The 24,251-nt window shown below is 44.3% G+C and overlaps 1 protein-coding gene across 1 annotated transcript in view; it reads right to left on the bottom strand.

The window, feature by feature from the left end:
- Positions 1 to 5,477: 5,477 nt before the first annotated feature.
- The window catches only part of LOC148136669 (uncharacterized), a 103,169-nt gene continuing 84,395 nt past the window's right edge, over positions 5,478 to 24,251 (bottom strand). The window contains exon 2 of the mRNA XM_087983357.1: positions 5,478 to 6,058. Coding sequence (XP_087839483.1) covers positions 5,478 to 6,058 — 581 coding nt within the window. The remainder of the gene's footprint in view (positions 6,059 to 24,251) is intronic.

Raw genomic sequence — 24,251 nt, 5'->3', positions numbered from 1 at the left:
CGCTAGTGACAGCACTCCATGAAGAAACTTTGCCATCAACTACTACCCTCTGTCTTCTTCCATCCAGCCAATTCCTAATCCAAACCTCCAACTCACCCTCAATGCCATATCTCCGTATTTTCTGCAGTAGCCTACCATGGGGAACCTTATCAAACGCCTGACTAAAATCCATATATACCACATCTACCGCTTTCCCCACATCAACCTCCTTCGTCACCTTTTCAAAGAAATCAACAAGGTTTGTGAGGCACGACCTGCCCTTCACAAAACCATGCTGACTATCCTTGATCACATTATTCCTATCCAGATGTGCATAAATCCTATCCCTTACAATTCTCTCTAAGACTTTGCCCACAACAGAAGTGAGACTCACCGGCCTATAGTTACTAGGGTTATCCCTACTCCCCTTTTTGAACAAGGGAACCACATTTGCTATCCTCCAGTCTTCTGGCACTACTCCTGTAGACAAAGAGGACATAAAAATCAAGGCCAATGGCTCTGCAATCTCCTCCCTTGCTTCCCAGAGAATCCTAGGATAAATGCCATCAGGCCCAGGGGACTTATCTATTTTCACCTTTTCCAGGATTTCCAACACCTCTTCTCTACATACCTCAAAGCCATCCATTCTACTTATTTGTGACTCAGTATTCACATCGACGACAATGCCCTGTTCCTGAGTAAATACTGAAGAAAAGTATTCATTCAGTGTCTCCCCAATCTCTTCCGCCTCCACACGCAACTTCCCACTGCTATCCTTGACTGGACCCATTCCTACCCTAGTCATTCTTTTATTCCTAACATACCTATAGAAAGCCTTAGGGTTTTCCCTAATCCTACCGACTAAGGACCTTTCATGTCCCCTCCTTGCTGCTCTTAGCTCTCTCTTCAGGTCCTTCCTGGCTACCCTATAACTCTCAATCGCCCCAATTGAACCTTCACGTCTCATCTTGAGATAGGCTGCCCTCTTCCATTTAACAAGGGATTCCAATTCCTTATTAAACCACGGCTCCCTCGCACGACCCTTTCCTCCCTGCCTCACAGGTACATAATTATCAAGGACATTCAATAGTTGCTCCTTGAACAAGCTCCACATATCATTTACACTCTTGCCTTGGAGTCTACTTTTCCAAGCCACACATCCTAAGTCATGCCTCACTGCATCATAATTTCCCTGACCCCAGTTATAACTCTTGCCCTGTAGTACACACTTATCCCTCTCCATCACGAGAGTAAAATTCACCGAATTATGGTCACTATCCCCAAAGTGCTCACCTACCTCTAATTCTAACACCTGGCCTGGTTCGTTACCCAGAACCAAATCCAGTATGGCCTCACCTCTTGTTGGCCTGTCTACATACCTCACCTCTTGTTGGCCTGTCTACATAATGCTACTTGTAGCATTATGTTCAGTTTTATTCACTTTGCTAAGGGAAGGATGTCGTTAAACTGGAAAGAATGCAAAAGAAATTTAGAAGGATGTTGACGAGGTCTTAACGATCTGAATAATAGAATGAGGTTGGACAAGTTAAGTCTTTTTACTTTCGCGTGTATGAGACTGAGGGGGGATCATACTGTAGGGTGTAAGATCATGACAAGCATGGATAGAGTGAATGCTTTCAGTCGTTTTTCCCAGAGTTGGGCAATCACAGATTGGAGGGCATCGGTTTAAGGCCTGAGGGGAAAGAATAAAAGGGAATTTGATGAGCAGAATTTTTACACACAGAATGGTATGCACATGGAATGAGCTGCCACTAGAAGTGGTTGAGACGGATACATTAACAACATTTAAAGGGCATTTGGACAAATATACGGATTGGAAAGGGTGAGAAGGATACGGGCAATAGCAGGGAAATGAGATTAGCGTGGATGGACATTTTGCTCGGAATGGACCATGTTCCGTCGAAGGGCCTGTCTCCTGACTCTAAAAGTCATTGCTTGTTTCCCATTGAAGTTTATGTTGTACTTACCCAATTCATTGGAGCGAGCTTGGCCCTCAAGCCTCCACGCTTCCATGACGTCTGACCAGAATGTTCAGACATTCGATAATGTATGCAGACGTCATGCAAAATGCAATATTTTAATATCACTATTCCACAGAGCATGGTTAGTACACAACACCAAATGCGAAATAGCCTGTTCTCTACCATGGTTCACAACATACTCTTCAATCTACCTGATATACACTTATGGAATTAATTTTTCACAACATTTGCAGTCACTTAGTTAACGCAGTTCATATGCAATTTGACACCATCCATTACTTCTGTAGCACCCACGATTATTTCTTACTCATTCACAGGATGAGGGGGTCGCTGAATAATCAAGATTTGTTGCCCATGCCAGCGGGCAGGTCAGAGTCAAACGCGTTGCTGTGGGTCTGGAGTCACATGTAGCCAGACCAGGTGAAGACAGCAGTTTCCTACCCCAAAGGATATTAGTGAACCAGCTGAATTTTCCCAACAATCGATTCCTGGTTATCAGTGACCCTTGATTCCAGATTCTTACTGAATTAAAATTTCACCACCTGTAAGGGCCGGATTCAAACCCTGGCCCCAGCATTCGCTGGGTCTTGGTGTTACAAGGTAAAACTTGGTGTTACAATCCCAGCAGTAGCACCGCTCGGCCTTTGCTTCCCCTTGAATACGCTTGCACAACTAATTTCCTGAGCAAAATATTTGCACGACAGTATTGGTTTAGATATGTAACACAGCAATATTTGCTGATCCTTGCTACTTGTAAGATCCAGCAACACTGAATATGTAGAAGCTGAGGGACAGAGTCTATGTAACACAGCAATGTTTTCTTCTCCTAGTTATTTGTAAGATCCAACAACACTGAATATGTAGAAGCTGAGGGACAGGGTCTTTGATATTTGGGGAGGCTCACCTCGGCGCTTAGATGATCTGATGAAATGTCCAGCAATACAGAACAAGCATCAATATGCTATCTGCTCTGCCAGGACAAGTGTCACCGTATTCTCCCTGCTTCCTCACATCAGTCTGTATCTGTTACAGCACCGAGCCCCGAACAAGGCTCATGCTCGATTTCCAAATAAGGCTCAAACACTACCACTCCCGCTATTGGATTCCCTCCCCCACTTTCTTTTTTCTGTCACCGACGCAATACCCACCACATTAATAATACTACATGGATACAATATTGTGACTCCCTCGGACACCTCATCCTTCCCTCCTCCACCTACATCAGTATTAACAGCAGGGGCAACATCTCCCACATTCCCTCCCTCCCTTTCTCCCATTCCACGAGAAACAGCCTGGAATAGGACAGAAAGGGCCAAGCCGAGTGGTGGAGTGCCCGATATTAGTTCCTTCACCCCCCTACCCCGCTATGTGAGGAGGGCCCTGGTACGAACCAGAGAGGACTGGGACGCCTCGTGTGGAGATCCTGAAACATCTACTTCCTGCCAACCGAGTAAGGAGCAAAGTTCATTGAAGGACAATCTCACTTTAAACCCACTGTCAGTTGCAAAGTAAGCTCTCTCACTCCCAAAAGAACAGATTACACATTGTACAGAGCTGCAGACGTGGACATACACAGATATTTTGGTAAACACTCCAATATACAAACATAAAAAATATACACAAGGATATAGGCATACACACAAATAGATACAAACACAGAAATAAACACACAGGCTCATACACAGACTCACAGATGTAGGCACACAAATACTCAAATAACAAACACATGGACACGCAAACAAATACATACATACGGAGACACAGACACGAGTGTCAGGAAGACAAAAATAGATAAGTTTTTGATTCGTAAGGGGATCAAGCATTGTCGGAAGAAGGCAGAAGATTGAGTTTGAGGAACACATAAAAGAATTATTACAAGGCATATTAGAATCGATGGGCCGAATGGCCCAATTATGCTCCTTTATTTAATGCTCATGTGGTGTTATGCTACCTGGCATTCTTTTCCTGTGAGAGCAGCTGAGGCTGGGTTTGATACATATTTGATTGGAAAGAGTCAGTGGGAATGTGGGGCAGGTTGGAAGGCTAAATTATTTATATTTGTTCTGAATTACTGTATTGATTTTTCTCAAATCTATCCGATGTTAAGTCAACACAGTTTTTGAAAAAAATGGGTCTTGCAATGAAATAAGGGTGTCCTTTGCACTTGAGTGTTGTGCTCGCCGTGGTGCCCTCATCTTCAGGGAACAGTGACGACTCAGTTATTAAATATATTCAAGGCGAAGCTCGACTGATCTTTGCTAGACAGGAGAGTCAATGTTTATTGGGAACAGACAGGAGACAGATGGTCAGACACAATAGGATGAGCTATGAGCATTCTGAATCGAGCAGCAGAATGGCCAACCGCTCCCCTATCCCATGTGTTGCTCCCTGAATCCATCCTCGAGGCTCTTACGGAAATAAAGTTAAAAATCACACAACACCAGGTTATAGTCCAACAGGTTTAATTGGAAGCACACTAGCTTTCGGAGCGACGCTCCTTCATCAGGTGATTGTGGAGGGCTCGATCGTAACACAGAATTTATAGCAAAAAATTGCAGTGTGATGTAACTGAAATTATACATTGAAGAATTGATTGTCTATTAAGCCTTTCGTCTAGGTGGGCGGCACGGTGGCACAGTGGTTAGCACTGCTACCTCACAGCGCCAGAGACCCGGGTTCAATTCCCGCCTCAGGCGACTGACTGTGTGGACTTTGCACGTTCTCCCCGTGTCTGCGTGGGTTTCCTCCGGGTGCTCCGGCTTTCTCCCACAGTCCAAAGATGTGCAGGTCAGGTGAATTGGCCATATTTAAATTGCCTGTAATGTTAGGTAAGGGGTAAATGTAGGGGTATGGTGGGTTGCGCTTCGGCGGAGCGGTGTGGACCTGTTGGGCCGAAGGGCTTGTTTCCACACTGTAAGTAATCTAATCTGTTAGAATACAGTGATAGTTTCACAATACCCTTTTTTTTAAAGTTGCATTCTCGGGTCAGCTGTTAACAATGATCATAGCTAGACAATATGTTACAGGTGTAAGCCCCCTGTGTTCTCTGTCTATGACCTGATGTTTAGATTCATTCCAATCTAAAAAGTGAGATAACAGAGTTTACATAAATTCATGCAGTTTTTGAGCTGAGAGTTCTACATGAATGTATGTGGTTTTTGAGCAAAATGCACTGTAACTCTGAAAGTACCAAAAAAAATCACCACACAAAATATATGTGTGCATGTGGGTCTTTGTCTGTCTGTGTGTGTCTCTGTCTGGGGTGGGGGTTGTGAGTGTGAGAAAGTGCGTATGTGTGTGTGTGTGTGTGTGTGTGTGTGTGTAGTGAGTGCAGAGTGTCTTAAGTCTGTGAGGGGGTGCATGTGTGGGAGTCTGTGTGTCTATAAGGGTGTGTGTGGGTGTCTGTGTGCGCGTCTGTGTGTATCGGTGACCGTGTGTATGTCAGTGTGTGTGTGTGTAGGAATATCTGTGTATGTGTGTGTAGTGCAATGGTTATCACCTGTAATGTGACATGAACCCAAGTTCCTGGTTGAGGCCATCCCTTTGGGTACCGAACTTAGCTATCAGCCTCTGCTCGGCCACTTTCCTCTGCTGCCTGTCCCGAAGTCCACCTTGGAGGATGGTCACCCGAAGGTGCGAGGCTGAATGTCCTGGACCACTGAAGTGTTCCCCAACTGGGAGGGAACCCTCCTGTCTGTTGATTGTTGTGCGGTGCCCATTCATCCGTTGTCGTAGCCTTTGCTCTGTTTCCCCAATGTACCATGCCTCCGGACATCCCTGCCTGCAAAGTATAAGATATACAATGTTGGCTGAGTCACATGAGTACCTGCCATTTACACGGTGGGATGTGTTGCCACGCGTAATAGTGGTATCTATGTCCACAATCTGACACGTTTTGCAGCGTCCACCGTGACAGGGTTGTATGGAGTTGTCCTGAAAGCCGGGCAGTTTGCTACGAACAATGATCTGTTTGAGGTTTGGCGGTTGTTTAAAGGCAAGTAGTGGAGGTGTGGGGAAAGTCTTGGTGAGGTGCTCATCCTCATTGATAATGTGTTGCAGGTCACCTGAGAATGCAACTTTTAAAAAAAAGGGTTTTGTGATTTACACATGAAAGAAGTGAAACTATCACTGTATTCTAACAGATGAAAGGCTTAGCAGACAATCAATTCTTCAATGTATAATTTCAGTTACATCACACTGCAAATATTTGCTATAAATTCTGTGTTACGATCGAGCCCTCCACAATCACCTGATGAAGGAGCGTCGCTCCGAAAGCTAGTGTGCTTCCAATTAAACCTGTTGGACTATAACCTGGTGTTGTGTGATTTTTAACTTTGTACACCCCAGTCCAACACCGGCATCTCCAAATCATGGTTACAGAAATATACTGCTGCCCCTATCCCAAGTGTTGTTTCCTCAATACCCTCTCGAGGCTGTTACAGAGATATACTGCTGCCCCTACCCCATCTGCTGCTCCCTCAATACCGTCTCGAGGCTGTTACAGAGATATACTGCTGCCCCTACCCCATCTGCTGCTCCCTCAATACCGTCTCGAGGCTGTTACAGAGATATACTGATGCCCCTACCCCATCTGTTGTTCTCTCAATCCACTCTCGAGGCTTTACAAAGAAATACTGCTGCCCCTACCCCATCTGTTGTTCCCTCAATCCACCCTCGAGGCTGTTACAGAGATATACTACTGCCCCTGCCCCACCTGTTGTTCTCTCAATCCACTCTCGAGGCTGTTACAGAGATATACTGCTGCCTCTACCCCATCTGTTGTTCCCTCAATCCACTCTCGAGGCTGTTACAGAGATACACTGCTGTCCTTACCCCATCTATTTTCCCCTCAATCCACCCTCGAGGCTGTTACAGAAACATACTGCTGCCCCTACCCTATCTGTTATTTTCTCAATTCCAGCACTCGAGGCTGTTACAGAGATATAATGCTGCCCCACCCTATCTGTTCTTCTCCCAGTTCCAATCCTCGAGGCTGTTAGAGAAAATACTGCTGCCCCTACTCCATCCGTTGTTCCCTCAATCCACTCTCGAGGCTGTTACAGAGATATACTGCTTCCCATGCCCCATCTATCTTTCCCTCAATCCACTCTCGAGGCTGTTACAGAGATATACTGCTGCCCCTACCCCATATGTTGTTCACTCAATCCACCCTCGAGGCTGTTACAGAGACATACTGCTGCCTCTACCTCATGTGTTGCTCTCTCAATATATCCCGCGAGGCTGTCATAGAGATATACTGCTCTCTCCACAGCAAATGTTGTTCCTCAATCCACCCCTTGAGGCTGCTACAGGGTAGAGGACCACCCCATTCAGCCACACAAACTTGTTACAATGATACGGGAGGAGACAATTTTGCCCCTCGAAGGAGTTGCACAGGAATATAGAATGAAGTAATTCAGCACGCTGAGTACATTCAACAGCTCAGGAGTAGGCCATTCAAACCGCATGAGCTGCTGCACAGGAACAGGAAAACTGTCGCTAACAGTAAATAGAGAGTAGAGATGAATGTTAAATTTCAGGTTCCAAAGCTGTAACTGGTGGAGTGCCTCAGAGATCACTGTGGGATCATCAATGATCAATAATCATTATCAAAGTTCTGAGAGAAGGGACTGAATAGCTTGTAGCTCAACTAGTGCATACACCAAGATGGTCATTCAATGTATCGTCAAATGGAGGTAGTGGGTCTGCAACATGATATAGACAGGGAAGGTTAGTGAGTAGAAATAACATAAGGTGAATTGTCTGTTTTGGCAGGAAGGATAAAACAATGGTAATCAATTTAAATTGAGAGAGATTGCAGAACTCTGTGATACAGGCGGTTTCCATATTACAGATACATGAATCAAATCAGGTTAATCTGCAGATGCAGCAAGTGATTTGGAAGTTAAGTTGAATGATGCTGCTTCTGACAAAGGGTATCATATTTAATGTGGAACATTTTACTGCATCTGAATGGGGCATCGCTGAGACGACATCTAATGTTTGAAGCAATGATCAACTAAACAGTAAAATAGTGCAAAATTGCTTGATCAATTTTCAAAAATGTCTGTGTTTACTCGGTCTTGGGATGAAGGCATTATGTTATGAAGGATTAACAATTTAGGCCGGAGAATGAGAGATGTTCTTATTTACCATATAAGATCATGGTGAATACTTGATCGCTTTTCCTCTCATGTGGGAGAATAAAACTGGGGAATTAATTTAAGGATAAAAGATGTTCGGAGGCAAGGTACACTGGAGCGGAAACGTTAACTCTGATTTCTCTTCATTTATGCTGCCAGATCGCCAAGATTTTCCAGTAATTTCTGCATTTGTTGAATAAGACACATATATTTTAACAAATACTGTGAAGAGATTAAACGTTTTACTTTTAAATTACTCAGGCACATATAAACACATCTTCAAATCAAGTAGGGGCATTTTTTTGTTTTTGAAATTATTCTGTGCATGACAGTAGCAATGAGACACCTGCGTGGAGCAGGGAATGTGGTAGAAGCATCTAGTTCAGACAATGTTCAGACATGGCCCAGTTTAGGATCTGATAACGTTACGAATTCAACTCAGAAAAGGAAAGATGTAACCTGACTGAGAAGGAACATTGTATTACTCCCTTTCTCTTTCCCTGTCTCTCATCAGAGCAATACGTGCGAGCGAAAAAAAGAAAGTCCAGAAAATCCACTATGGAGGATACTTGATGAGGATTCATTGGAATCACTACTTGCCTGAAGCAAAGCCATTCAGCCAAACCCAACTGTTCCAGGAAGGAATCCTATTGTCAGAAGTGTGTGCAGGCAGAACAACTTCAGAAATAATTATCCAGACTAGATAGAGAGGGGGACAGATAGGAATTTTTGACTGCAAATGTGAATCCAGGATGGTGGGGAACCTCCCATGTGCCAGGGTCCAGGATGACTTGGAGCGGCTGCAAAACGTTCTCACGGGGATGGGGCGCGCTCAGAAGTCATTGTGAACGTTCGTACAAATGATATAGGTAGAAATACGGATGAGGTTCTGCAGAATGATTGTAGAGATTTAGAATAAAAGCCAGTACCACAACAGTGGTAATCTCAGAATTATTTCGAATGGTTCGTGTTAGTGAGGCTAAGAACAGGAGGATATGGCAGAAGAATGGATGGCTAAAGAATTGATGCAGGGAATAGGGATTCAGAGTTTTCGATCATTGGATCTTTTGTGGGACAGAGGTGACCTGTTCAAGAAAGACGGGATGTACCTGAACTGGAGGGGGATCAATACCGTGGCAGGCAGATTAGCTCGTGCGACAAGGGAGAGTTTCAACGAGATGGGCTGGAGTGGGGGAAGGCATGGGATCCTCAACAGCAGTATAAAGCTGGAAGGAGATCAGTAATCAAAAACAGTAAAGTGAAGATACAGGTCAGGCTGGAACATGACACACAGCAAAGAAAACATTTAGGATTAAATTGTATCTGTTTCAATGCAAGAGCACTAACAGGGCGTGGATAGTTACGTGAGAGGGACAGGACTGGCAGCTTAATGTGTTTGTGCACCGGGGTTTCAGGAGGGACGGAGATGGTGGAAGGATGGGAAGGCCGTTGCATTTTTGATCATGTCGCGATCACAAAAGTGATCAGATAAAATAACAGATGGATCATCCATTGAGACTTTGCGGGTGGAGCTAAGAAATAAGAAAGGGATGGTGATATTATTGGGATTGTACAGGAGTTCACCAAATAGAAAACGGAGAATTAGAGAAACAAAAGTACGTAGAGAGACTGGGGAGACTTGCAGGCGCAATAGGATTGGCATAGTAGGAGATTGTAATTTTCTTAATATAGACTAGGACTGACAAAAAGTAAGGGTTAAGATGGGGTGAATCGATTAAACCCTTTCAGGAACGTTTCCCAAGCAATATGTAGAGTGCCCTACTCAGGAAGGGGAAAATTTAGATCTACTCTTGGGAACGAGAGCAGGACATGTGAGTGAGGTGACAGTGGGGGACCATTTTGGTACTGGTGATTAGTGTTGTGTTCATTTTAAAATAGTTATGGACAGGGACAAACTGGTCCACAGATGCAAGTTATAACTTGGGGAAAGGTGAATTGTGACAGAATGAGACAGGAGTTTGCAGAGGTTGATTGGAGTAGTTTGTTTACAGGCAAAGGGACTTCAGTCGGGTGGGAGGCCTTTAAAAGTGAGATGGCTAGAATTCAAGGTCTATATGTTCCTGCGAGGGTAGAGCGAAGGTTGGCAGGAAGAGGGTACTCTGGATGACAAGATATATTGAGGCATTAAGCAGCAAAAAGGAAGCGTGGCTCAGGTGTAGGCAGCTGGGAACAAGGGAATCCCTGGAGGTCTACACGAGTGAACGAGTTTTTTAAAGAAGGCAATCAGGAGGGAGAAAAGAGTGTATCAGATAGTCTTGGTTTAGAAGATTAGGGTGAATCCAAAGAGGTTAAGTATATTAAAGAAAAGAGAAGAGCTATGATTAGAATATGACCCCTCAAGGACCAAAGTGGGTATGTATACGTAGAACATATGTGGAGGTGGGTGAGGGTCTCAATGAGTACCTCTCCACTGTGTTTACCGTGAAGAAAGACATGACGACTTGGGAGCTTAGGGAAGTTCTTGGAGCTTTCTTGGGGATAGCCCATGTCACAGTAGACGAGGTGTAGGATGTATTAGTATGTATGAAGGTGAATAAATCTCCTGGTCCTGACCAGATGTATCAAAGAAAATGGCAAGAGGGGAGAGAAGAAACTACGCGGGCCCTGGCTGATATTTTTGCATCATTGTTAGTTACAGGTGAGGTCCCAGAAGAGTGGAGGGTAGCGAATGTCGTGCCCTTTTGCAAGAAGGGAAGCACAGAAAAACCTGGGAACTATAGACCAGTAAGCCTAACATCCGTGGTAGGCAGGTTACTTGAGGGCTGAGGGATAATATATACATGCATTTGAAAGATATGATTTAATTAGGAATACTTATTCTATATTTTAATAAGGATTAATAATATTTTTAATGAAATAAATAATAACTATTCCTAATCAAATCCTATTTTTCTAAAAGCATGTATGCCTTATTAGTAATTGTTTTCAAACTGGAAATATTGCATGGCATTGTGAATGAGAAATGATGCCTCACAATGTTTTGAGCTCTTTGATGAAGTAACCAGGAAGGTTGGTGAGGGCAGAGCGGTAGAAGTAGTCTCCTTGGAATTTAGTGAGTCCTTTGATGTTGTTCCCTTGATCGGCTTTTCGGGGAGGTTCGATCATATGGAATCCGGGGGAGTTGGCAAATTGTACAGACAGTTAGCTTGATGGTAGAAAGCAGAAGGTAATAGTGGAAGGGTGCTGGAGGCCTGTGAATAATGGAGTGCCTCAGGGATCAGTGCTGGGCCCATTGCTGTTTGTTATCCATATCAATGATATTGCTGACAATGTTTAATGATGACACTAAAATAGGTGGTATTGTGGACAATGAGGAAGGTTATAAGAAATTGCAGCAAGACCTTGATTACCTGGGGAATTGCGTCGAGAACTGTCAGATCGAAGATTAATATAGGTATGTGTGAGGTCTTGCATTTTGGAAAGTCAAATAAATGAAGAATTTCATGTTGAATAGCAGGACCTTAAATGATATAGTGCAACAGAGGGACCGTGAAATTCAGATGCATGGTTCTCTGAAAGTGAAATCATCGGTGAAGAAGGCTTTGGCACACGGCCATTCATCAGTCAGTGCATGGACCATAGATGTTTGGAAGTTATGCTGCAGTTATATAGGACGTTGGTGAGGCCAAACTTGTGTTATGTTTAGTTGTGGTCTCATTGGTAAAGGAAATATCTTTTAAATTGGAAAGATTGCAGAAGAAATTTACAAGGATGTTTACCCAATGGTCTGAGTAACAGGGAGAGGTTGTAAAAGCTATGATATTTTTCGTTAGAGCATAGGAGACTAAGGGGGGTTGTTAAAAATAATGTACAAGATTATGAGAGGCATTGATGTGATCAATGGATTCACCCCCCCGCCCCCCCCCCCACCAAGAGCTGGGGAATCGAGGAATTGTGGGCGGCACGGTGGCACAGTGGTTAGCACTGCTGCCTCAGCGCCAGAGACCTGGGTTCAATTCCCGCCTCAGGCGACTGACTGTGTGGAGTTTGCACGTTCTCCCCGTGTCTGCTTGGGTTTCCTCCGAGTGCTCCGGTTTCCTCCCACAGTCCAAAGATGTGTAGGTCAGGTGAATTAGACATGCTAAATTGCCCGTAGTGTTAGGTAAGGGGTAAATGTAAGGATATGGGTGGGTTGCGCTTCGGCGGGTCGGTTTGGACCTGTTGGGCCGAAGGGCCTGTTTCCACACTGTAAGTAATCTAATCTAATTCAATGTAGGATTAGAAAGCATCAGTTTAAGGTTAGAGAGGAAAAAAATAAAAGCTAACCTGAGGGGCAACTTTTTTGCACAGGGGGTGGTACACATATGGAAAGAGCTGCCAGTGGAAGTGGTTGAGGCATTTACATTAACAATCCTTAAAACGCATTTGGGCAAGTACATGGATAGGAAAGGTTCCGAAGCTTATGCGTCAAGTGTAGGGAAATGGTTAGCGTGGATGGACATTCGGGTCAACATGGACCAGTTTGGATGAAGGAGCCTGTCTCCATGCTGTACGACTCTCTGACTCTACAAGTAGAACAACATTTGAACAAAACACGTTTATGTGTGCGTGTGTGCGTGTGTGTGTGTGTGTTGTGTGTATGTGTCTGTGTGTGTGCGTGTGTGTATGTATGTGTGTGTGTGTTTGTGTGTGTGTGTGTGTGTTTGTGTGTTCCGCAGTATTTTTCACCATGAAATATCAATGTGCATATTTGCAATATCCTCTTGTCTCTCTTCTTTCCATCATAGTTTGAGTAAACTTGTTTTGGTCATACACGTGCGTTTATTTTAGCAGATTGAAGAAATCTGCCTGACTTGTTCCTCACACTGACCCTGACACACTATGAGAACTTTATCATTGGTCATACCACCAAACTAGTTCTAATTAAAACATTTTTGTGACCAGTGGAGGTATAGTACTAGAACACACCTAGTGGGTGGCACGGTGGCACAGTGGTTAGCACTGCTGCCTCACAGCGCCAGAGACCCGGTTTCAATTCACCACCTCAGGCGACTGACTGTGTGGAGTTTGAACATTCTCCCCGTGTCTGCGTGGGTTTCCTCCGGGTGCTCCGGTTTCCTCCCACAGTCCAAAGATGTGCAGGTCAGGTGAATTGGCCATGCTAAATTGCCCGTAGTGCTAGGTAGGGGTAAGTGTAGGGGTATGGGCGGGTTGCGCTTCGGTGGGTCGGGGTGGACGTGTTGGGCCGAAGGGCCTGTTTCCACACTGTAATGTAATCTAATCTAACACGGAACAGTGATCCAAACACAGGACAAATTAACGACTCAATGAGCCTAACATCAGTGTCCTGTAGTTGTTGGAGGGGATTCTGAGGGATTGGATTTACATGCATTTGGAAAGACAAGGACTGATTCGGGATAATCAGCATGCCTTTGCGTGACGGAAATCATGTCTCTTTGACATGATTGAGTATTTTGAAGAGGTGGCAAAGACGATTCACGAAGGCACTGTGGTGTGCCCAGTTTACACAGACTTCAGCACGGCGTTTAACAAGGTTCTGCATCGTAGAGAGATCAGTAAGGTTCGATCACATGGAAAGTTAACTAATTGGATACAAAATTGGATTGAAAGTTACAGTTTGTTTTCCAGTCTAGAGGCCTGTGGCCAGCGGTGCGCTGAAAGAATCATTGCTGCTCTCATTGCTTTTCATCATGTATACAAATGACTTGGAAATAAATATTGGAGGCATGGTTAGAAAGTTTACAGTTTACATCAAAAAAGTGGTGTCGTGGACAGCGAAGAAGATTGTCTCAGAGTACAACAGCACCGTTGACCATCAAAGCACCAAGGACTGGTGCATAGAGTTTAAGTTCGATATTTGAGACGTTTTGAATTTTCGTTAAGTTATAGCAGGGTAGTGCCCTGAAGAATGTTGACGAACAAAGATGCCAACAGGTGCAGATTCATAGTTCCTTCAAGGTGGAGTTGTTGGTAGACAGAGTGGTGAATCACACGTTTAGCATGCGTGACTTAATCGGTCAGAACATTGAGTATCGAAGTTGATGTGGCATGTTGCGCCAGTACAGCACGCTTGTCAGGCCACTTTAAGAATACTGCGTACAATTCAGTTGGCTGTGTTGATGGGAGGATGTTGAGAGGGCGCAATAAAGACTTACAATGATGTTCCGGTACTGGAAGGTTTGAGCCTCAGGAAGAGGATGAACAGGTTGAGGTTCTTTTTTCCCCTGGAATTTCGGTGGCTGAGGGGTGACAGGAAAGTGGTTTATAAAATCCTGAGCGGTATGGATACTCTGAAAGTCCAAGATCATTTTCCCAGGGTAGGGGAATCCAGAACTAGACGGCACAGATTGAAGGTGACAGTGGTAAGATTTGGAAGGGACCGTAAAGTTATCTTTTTCATGCAGAAGGTGGTGCGTGTACAGAAAACGTTGTCAGATAAGTGTTGAAAGCGGATCGAATTGCACATTTAGAATATATCTGGATAGATGTTGCCTGGTATGGAAGATGCTAGCTATGAAGAAATGTTGAGTAGGTTAGGCTTATTTTTTTTCAAAAAAGGAGATTTATGAGTGACCTGATTGAGGTCTACAAAGTCATGAAGGATATAGACAGGGATAGAGATAAGCTCTTTCACAGGGTGAAGGATTCAATAACGAGAGGTCACGTTTTCAAGGAGAGAGCTGGCAAGTTTAAGGGGGATACATGCGGAAAGCACTTCACACAGAGGGTGGTGGGCGTTTGGAACGCATTGCCAGCAGAGATGGTAGAGGCAGGCACGGTAGATGCATTTAACATGCGTCTGGAATGTATGAATAGGTAGGGAAAGAGGTTTTGGAATTGACTGATAAGTTCTGACAGTACATTTGGAACGACTCAGGCTTGGAGGACGAAGGCGCTGCTCTGGACTGTAAATTTTCTTTGTTCTAGATAAATAAATCGGAATGATTCAGTGGGATATAGGACAAATGGCGGCAAATGGGACTAGATCAAATTGGGATATGTGGTTGGTGTGGGCAAGCTGGAGTAAAGGGTCCATGTTGCATGACTCTCTGATTCTACAAGTGGGCTGAGGAGAAATTCTAAAAAGGGAATTTCAAATGGGAATTCCCTTCTCCAGAATTTTAGGTTATATTTGTTTCTTTTCATTTATTCAATGCTGAGCTAGCTAAATATTTGACAGAGTAGTGAGTCATGGATAATGGGGTACAGACAGGAAAGTGGAGCTGAGAGCAACCTGATCGGCCTGGTGGAGAAAGTTCAAACTTTCTGATGACCCACTCCTGATCTTCAGTCCCATGTTTCTGTGTTCCATTCAGTCCTTCAAACCTGATAGTCAGGAGCAGGCCACTTACTGCTATCACCTGGTGGACAGAAACAGAGAAGACATTTTTGTACCTCCAGACTGTCACACATGGTTTGGGAAATGTGCAAAGTGTAAATTGGAAAACCCAGGCTGGATATGAAAGAAGCCCCTCATGTTTCTCTACAGACCTGCCCTCTCCGCAGGGCTTGTGCTTCATTTGTTGGTCATGTTGTCGGCCCAGCTGCACTGCTAATACAACCCAGATACCTCCCCAGAGATGGCTAACAACATCCGTTGCTCTCAGTGACTACAATATTCAATAACAGAACATCCAGGAAAATAGCATCCACTAACTTTCCAACAACATAATGTGAGAACATCAGAAACAGGAACATGTCAATCAACACACACGCCTGCCTTACTCTTCTCTAAGATCAGAGCTGATCTGCTCTCAGTCTCAAATCGTCTTCCATGCCGGATTCTTCATAGCCCTCACCTTTCTGACAGATCAAAATCCATCTACAGTCTGTGTAAATGCTTTCATAGAACATAGAACATAGAACAGTACAGCGCAGTACAGGCCCTTTGGCCCTTAGTGTTGTGCCGACCATTTATCCTAATCTAAGATCAGACTAACCTACATGCTCTAAATTTGTACGATCTTCCACGTGCCTATTCAAGCATTGCATAAATGTCCCTATTGTACTACCACTGCTGGCAGTGCATTCCACATACCCATCACTCTCTGTGTAAAGAACCTCCCACTGACATCTCCCTGAAACATTCCTCCAAATGATGCCCCACTTGAGATAGCCATTTCTGCCTAAACAAAAAGGTCTGGCTATCCATTGTATTTATGCCTCTCACCATCTTGTACACCACTGTCATAGCCAACTTTCATCCTTCTTCACTCCAATGAGAAAAGTCCGAGCTCTGTTCTTCATAAGACTTGCATTCCAGTCCAGGCAACATCCTAATAAATTTCCTGTACACCCTTTCCAAGAGGTGACCAAAACTGGACACAATATTCCAAGTGTGGTCTAATCAGGGATGTCCAGAGCTGCTGCATAACCTCGTGGCTCTTAAACCCAACCCCCCCACCCACCCCGTTAATGAAAGCCAACACACCATCCGACTTCTTAACAGCCCTATCAACCGGAGTGGCAACTTTGAGGGATCTGTTGACATGGACACCAACGTCCAGTTTTTCCACACTGCCAGAAATCCTGCCTTTAACTCGGTATTCTGGTTTCACATTCGAGCTGGCAGCAGCATCACTTTACACTTTTCAAGGCTGATCTCCATCTGCCACTTATGAGCACCATTTTGCAGTCTGTCAATGTCCTGTTGCACCTACAATAGCCCTCCACATTCTGTACCACTCCAGAACCTTCGAGCCATCGGAAAACTTACTAACCCACCCTTCCACTTACTTATCCACGTCACTTACAAAAATCACAAAGAACAGAGGTCCCAGAACAGTTCCTCGCGGGTCACTACTGTTCCCTTTCATGATTGAGCTCACCAAACTCTCTGTGGAAGAGAAATCCCGACTTTCACTACCATCTCTTTGAAGAAAACATTCTCTGCTTCTACAAGATGACCTATTGATAGGAACAAAAGAGGGGACACAGGGAGCCTGAGCAGAATTGCACTTCATGAAAATCGATAGTGACCTCTCCATACTTTGGCGTTATTTATAGCTCATTGGAAAACGTTTATCGTCGGTGGGCATCGCAGCCGTGGCACATCACTGCAGGACATCCCCAGGGTATCTTCCTCAGGCCAGGCATCTCCAGTTTGTCAGAGATGAATCCCTGCAGTGTGGTAGCAGGCCATTCATTCCATTTAGTCCAGACAGCTCCGAAGAGCGGATATTCACTGAAGGTCACAAAACGGTCAGAACAATTTGACCCCTTCAGCTCCTGAAGCAGTCTGTGTCCATGTGCAACAAGACCTGGACAACATTCAATATCCTGCTGTTAAAGTCTGGGTAACATTAATGTAACAGCACTGCACATTTCCACTGTAAAAGGAGGAGTTCATTCCACACGTCAATCTGGGTTCACAAGAATGTGGGGAACCCATTCAAAACTACTGGGAAAGAAGAGTGATAGCCCATTTTGTCCCTCCTGCCTGTTACACAGGAAGACAAGGACTCTGCTCACTCCCACGAGTCACTTACACGGGATCAGAAAGTGACTATTTCACACCCGGAGTTAATTACTAAGGAACAGGAGGAAATTATTCGACTTCTCAAGTCACTAACCCAGGAACACAAGGTGTCAGAAATGCCACAACATCACAAATAAATGGAGCGGGAACCGCACAGATAGACTGCAGCATCTTGTTCAACATGATTGCATTATTCATAGTACATATGTGTTAATTTAACATGAAGCCAATCTTTTAACAATTCTCCAATGTGTCTTCCATCTCCAAGAAGGCAGACCCGTGGTCTCTTTGGAGTTCAGCAGGTGGTGGGACTAACAGCTTCACAATTAAGGTGTTTTGGCCGCTGACAGGCTTGCGTACAAAGTAACATTCAGTGCAGGGTCCCACAGTAACTTCGCATGAAAGTGTTCAGAGTTCATTCAGAGATTGTACCTCTCTGTCAATAGACAAGAAGCTCTGTCCAAGCACATAAACTATCGGGAATTGAGCATCTTATGAAAAGTATGTAATTTTCACCCTAGTCAGCTGTTTGTGACATAATGATTGTGCGTCCATAACCATCAAGTTTCACCTTGTTATTCTCTCTCAGCGCTACCAATTAAACACATACTTCCTACACTGTCTCGTCATGGTTTCATCATGCTCTGGTGAAACTCCTCTGCACTGTCTTGGTAGCATGGCGATCATTATTTATATAGCCAAGGACATCTAGGTCCATTTCAACAGCAGCACTTCCCAACCTCTCACCAATTAAGAAACATAAAGAAAATGATGATATTTGTTGTTCACATCAGAATAATCTTTAGACCTTGCGAAGAGTTACTGCAAAAACACTGATCCTTCTGATTCCCCACAAACCTTCAGTCCAGAGAATGCACTACTCCCTTCGTTGACTCCATTATACATTTTTAAAATCCATATGGTATATATTCCCCACCTACATACCCATGGAATTTAACATTCCCCACTCACCTGTATTCAACTATGTCAAGCGTCTCATGAAAATTCAAATACTCCACTCCCACTGGTTCTCAATTGACGATGTCACAGCGAACAATTTCCACAAACTCCAGCAGGTTTATCAAAGATCATTTCCCGTTGCTGAATCTAGACCGCATCTACCATACCATATCATTATTTTTCAAGTGTCTAGTTGACACATTGCTTATAACAGGTTCCAATGTTTTCTTTCGACACAGCTGACATTAAGCTATCCAATGTCTAGATTTCCGTTTTCGTTTTCCATCCTGTTTTAAATATTTATAGTTACAATCGCTGTTTTCCAGTCTTCAGGATCATTTCCAGAATCTAACAAACTTTGAAGAATAATCAATAATTCTTCCACTGACTCTGTTCTCCGCCTCCTCAGTACTCTGTGATATAGCTCATCAAAACGCAACACCTTACCAAAATCAGTTTAACGAGATTTGCAAAGACATAATTTTTATTAATTCTAACTTCCTCAAGTTTGTCTTTTACACCTCTCACTCTGTTTCCTCTGTTTGTTTCTGTACCTTCCTCTGTGGCGACAGAACCACTACATTCCTGTTAGCGGGCAGATGGCTTCTATCAGCCAGTGAATACAGCGGCGGGCTGCACTCCGGAGATAGTGGATATGTCACACACTCCTGCCTGGAAAGTTCCAGAATCAGTCCAGTTCACTCCATGGTTAGAGTCAGCACCGTCCTCTCACTCGCTGCAGGTTATACTTAAGGAGGGGATACAGCTCAGTGACCATCAAAATTTTGAAACAAACTGGTTTCACTCTTTAAACTTGGAATGGGTCCAGCTTAGAAAACATTTTTCTGGAAATCCCAGGGAGACAATTGCAGTGCCTCCTGCTCTCTATTTACAGAGCTTCCCTTCTGTGTAGTCTCGGCTCCATTTGTTTCCCATGGACCCAGCCATTCTGTACATGCAGTGTCCAGAGTGGGGTCCCCATACCCTCGGGTCTCCCGGAATCAACCCAGTATCTGACAATACAGACCCAAGATAAGCATCCACAGAACCGACACTGAAATCAGAATGACAGGAGCAAGTGAAATCCCCATACCGATGGTGCACGCATTCAGTGTTGAAAGTGCCTCCCTCTCCTCAGTTTCTCTTCCTGGTTGAGAAAGCCGTTACACCTCTGCACCATCCCACAGTAACATTTCCGCTCTCCAACGAAGCAGTTGACAATGGAACATTACGTTTCTCTGCATTTCAGCAACAAAAACGCCAGCACAAGCATTGCCGAATGCCAATGGAGATAGAGGGAACATAACTCACTTTAAACAGGGATATACATAAATAGACATCATATTCAGGAATATGGAAAAGATGGGAATGTTAGTCTACCCTCCAATTGTATTATCCTTCCAGTTCATCATCAGCAATCCCTTTGCTTGTTTTTTTCCCGTTTCTGACTCTCACTTTCCCTTTCTGGGCATTCCTCCACACGTTTAATTTACACTCCACCACCATGGAACTTCAACCCAACCATCTCTGATACCAACATAAATAATGTGTTTTCCTGGTTGCGTTCAGTTCTGTGCAGGGCGACTGGACTCGAAACTTCATCTGCTTTTCTTCTGACAGAGGTGGCCAACACTTTCTAACGCTGGAGAGTTTTATTTCAGATCTCCAGCATTCACAGTTCCTTGGCTATTTCACTTTAAATGTTGTTGTTTCACGGGAAGTCAGTATCACTGACAAGGGCAGCAGTTTTTCTGCATCACTAATTACCCTTGATCACGAGGCGATTCGTCAAGACAATATGAATCCATCCATTGTATTGGATGAAGTCACACTGACTTCAAACTTGGCAATAATGTTAAGTTTCTCTAACAAGAGCTATCAGTGAACTAATAAAAGGAATTCTGATGTTTTTTTTTTGTTTGCATTAAGTGAAAGTGGTTTCATTCCAATTCTTGTCATTCGAGTTTAACTTCTGACATCAGTTGTTGTAGTATTTGAAATAATGCCTTTAGAGTCACAACCTGTGCCTCTGAATCTCACGTCCAGTAACATTATTACTCTGATAAAGAGTCAGTATTGTGAAAGAACTGCACTGAAGAGAACAGTTTGTGGTCCAAATATTTGTCACTGGAACAGTAGTCAAAAGAAAACTGGAGACATATCATCTATCGTTAACAAAGTGGTAGATCATGACTAATTCAGCAACATACTGAGGAAGAGATGAAGTTTGGGGATATGATGGAGATGGGAGTCGGCAAGTTTAAACACAGAGAATACAGAGACATAAAACAGTTCAGGATAAAAGGCTGTCTTGAAGTTCTGAACAGTATTGTTACTTCTTAGAAGTTTAGGATTGTGAAGTCTGTAATTCATGGAAATGAAGTGGAGAGTACGACTGAAACTGAAGATAATCGTTTACGTCTTTGCCAATATAAATAAAAGAAATAGCTTTGAACTTCACCATTGCTGTAAAATTGACAGGGATAGACTTACCAGGAAAAACGATAATAGTGAGCATGGAATAGTACCCGGCTTGAATACTCACCAGAATGGCTTGTATTCACGACTCTAAACGTGGCTAGTCCTGAGAAAGCCAGTAAAGACCCGAGGATAAACCCCTGTCCATTGTTGTAACATTCCAGACGAATGTTCTCAGATTCGGGTCCATTGCTGTAACATTCATACAGATGTACAGCACGGAAACGGACCCTTTGGTCCAACCCGTCCATGCCGACCAGTTAAATCAACCCAATCCAGTCCCACCTGGCAGCACCCGGCCAATATCCCTCCAAACCCTTCCGAGTAATATACCCATCCAAATGTCTTTTAAATGTTACAATTACACCAGCCTTCACCACTTCCTCCAGCAGCTCAATCCATGCACGTACCAAACACTGCATGGTAAAGTTGCCCCTTAGTTCTCTTTTATATTCTTCCCCTCTCACCCTAATCTATGTCCTCTCGTTATGGATTCACGCACCCCAGGGAAAGTACTTTGTCTATCAATACACCCCCCATTCCTCTCATTATTTTGTGAACTTGTATATGGTCACCCCTCAGCCTTCGACGCTGTAACGAATGCAGCTCCAGCCTGTCCAGCCTCTTCCTATAGCACAAATCCTCCAAACCTGGAAACATCCTTTCAAATGTTTTCTGAACCCTTTCAATTTTCACAACATCTTTCGGATAGGAAGGAGCACGGAATTACACGCAATATTCCAAAAGTGGCCGAACCAATGTCCTGTACAGCTGCAACATGACCTCCCAACTCCGGTACAAAGGAAAGCATACTAAATGCCTTCTTCGTGATTCTCTCTAACTGCGACTCAACGTGCAAGGAGCTATGAACCTACACGTCCAGGTCTCTTTGTTCAGCAACACTCCTTAGGACCTTACCATTAAGTGTATAAGTCCTGGTAAGATTTGCTTCCCCAAAATTCAGCACCTTGCATTTATCTAAATGAAACTCCATCTGCCACTTCTCAGGCCATTACCCCGTCCGATAAAGATCCTGTTGGATTCTGAGGTAACTTTCTTCGCTGAGGCGACCGACTGTGTGTAGTTTACACATTCTCCCCGTGCCTGCGTGGGTTTCCTCAGGGTGCTCAGGTTTCCTCTCACAGTCCAAAAATGTGCAGGTTAGGTGAATTGGCCACGCTAAATTGCCTGTAGTGTTAGGTGCAGGGGTAAATGTAGAGGAATGGGTCTGGGTGGGTGCGCTTCGGCGGGTCGGTGTGGACTTGTTGGGCCGAAGGGCCTGTTTCCACACTGTAAGTAATCTAATCTAATCTAATTACACCTCCAATCTTGGTGCCATCTGCAACTGACTAACTATAACTCTTATGCTCACATCCAAATCGTTTATATAAATGACGAAAAGTAGCGGACCCAGTACCGATCCTTGTGGCACTCCAATGGTTACAGGCCTCCAGTCTGAAAAACAACCCTCCACTAAGACCCCCTGTATTCTACGTTTGAGCCAATTCTGTATCCAAATGGCTAACTCTCCCTGCTTTCCGTGAGATCAAACCTTGCTAACCAGTCTCGCATGGGGATCGTTGTCGAACGCCTTAAGTATGTCCATATAGATCACATCTGTCTATCTGCCCTCATCAACCTTCTTTGTTACTTGTTAAAAAAATTCAATCAACTTTGTGAGACATGTTTTCCCAATCATAAAGCCACGTTGACTTTCCCTCATCTGTCCTTGCCTTTCCAAATACATGTGCATCCTGTCCCTCGGCATTCCCGTGATATCTAGTCTTGCTAACCAGTCTCGCATGTGAAACGTTGTCGAACGCCTTAAGGAAGTCCATATAGATCTCATCTACCACTCTGCCCTCATCAATTGCTTTGTTACTTCTTCAAAAAATTCAATCCAGTTTGTCAGACATGTCTCCCACGCATAAAGCCATGTTGACTGTCCCTCATCAGTCCTTGCCTTTTCAAATACATTGCTGGACAAGTGCAGCAGGTCAGGCAGCATCAAAGGAACAGGAAAACCGATGTTTCGGTCATAAGCCTTTCTTCAGGACTTCCAGCAAGAGGCCCAGCAATCACTTCCCTCGCTTCCCACAAGAGTTCTAGGATACATCTGATCAGGTCCTGGCCATATATCCACCGTTATGCGTTTCAAGACATCTAGCACTTCCTACTTTGTAGAATGGGCAATTTTCAAGATGTCACATCGACTTCCTAACATTCTGTATCTTCCATATCCTTTTCTGCAGTAAATACTGTTGCAAAATATTCGTTTACTATCTCTCTAATTTTCTGTGGGTCCACACAAAGGCCGCCTTGCCAATCTTTGTGGAGTCTTTTTCTTTCCCTAGATATCACTTTGTCCTTAACGTATTTCCAAAAACCCTTTGGATTCTCCTCCATTGTATTTGCCAAAGCTATCTCAAGTCCCCTTTTTTACCCTCCTGATTTCCCTCTTCAGTATACTCCTACTATCTTTATACTCTTCTAAGGATTCCCTCGATCTATGCTGTCTATACCTGACATATCCTTTCTTCATTTCCTAAACCAAACCCTCAATTTCTTTAGCCATCCAACATTCCCTTACCTATCAGCCTTTCCTTTCACCCGAACAGAAATATATACTTTCTCGGGAGTCTCGTTACCTCATTTCTGAAAGACTCCCACTTTTTAGCCGTCCATTTACTTGTGAACATCTGCCCCCAATCAGTTTTTCAAAGGCCTGTGCTCTACTACAAACCTACCGACTCCCACAGCTACCTGGACTACACCTCCTCCCATCCTGCCCCCTGTAAAAACGCTATCCCATTCTCCCAATTCCTTCGTCTCCGCCGCATCTGCTCCCAGGAGGACCAGTTCAAATTACGTACAACACAGATGGCCTCCTTCTTCAAGGACCGCAATTTCCCCCCCGACGTGGTCGACGGTGCCCTCCACCGCATCTCCTCCACTTCCCGCTCCTCCGCCCTTGAGCCCCGCCCCTCCAACCGCCACCAGGACAGAACCCCACTGGTCCTCACCTACCACCCCACCAATCTCCATGTACAGCGCATCATCCGCCGTCACTTCCACCACCTCCAAACAGACCCCAGCACCAAGGATATATTTCCCTCCCCTCCCCTATCAGCTTTCCGTAGAGACCACTCCCTCCGCGACTCCCTTGTCAGATCCACACCCCCCACCGACCCAACCACCACTCCCGGCACCTTCCCTTGCAACCGCAGG

Source organism: Chiloscyllium plagiosum, unplaced genomic scaffold, assembly GCF_037043375.1.
Source record: "Chiloscyllium plagiosum isolate Xiang-an unplaced genomic scaffold, Cpla_swu_hap1 HiC_scaffold_45, whole genome shotgun sequence".
NCBI classification, from domain to species: domain Eukaryota; kingdom Metazoa; phylum Chordata; class Chondrichthyes; order Orectolobiformes; family Hemiscylliidae; genus Chiloscyllium; species Chiloscyllium plagiosum.
The sequence above is the reverse complement of the archived record's forward strand: the minus strand, read 5'-3'. Positions and strand labels throughout refer to the sequence as shown.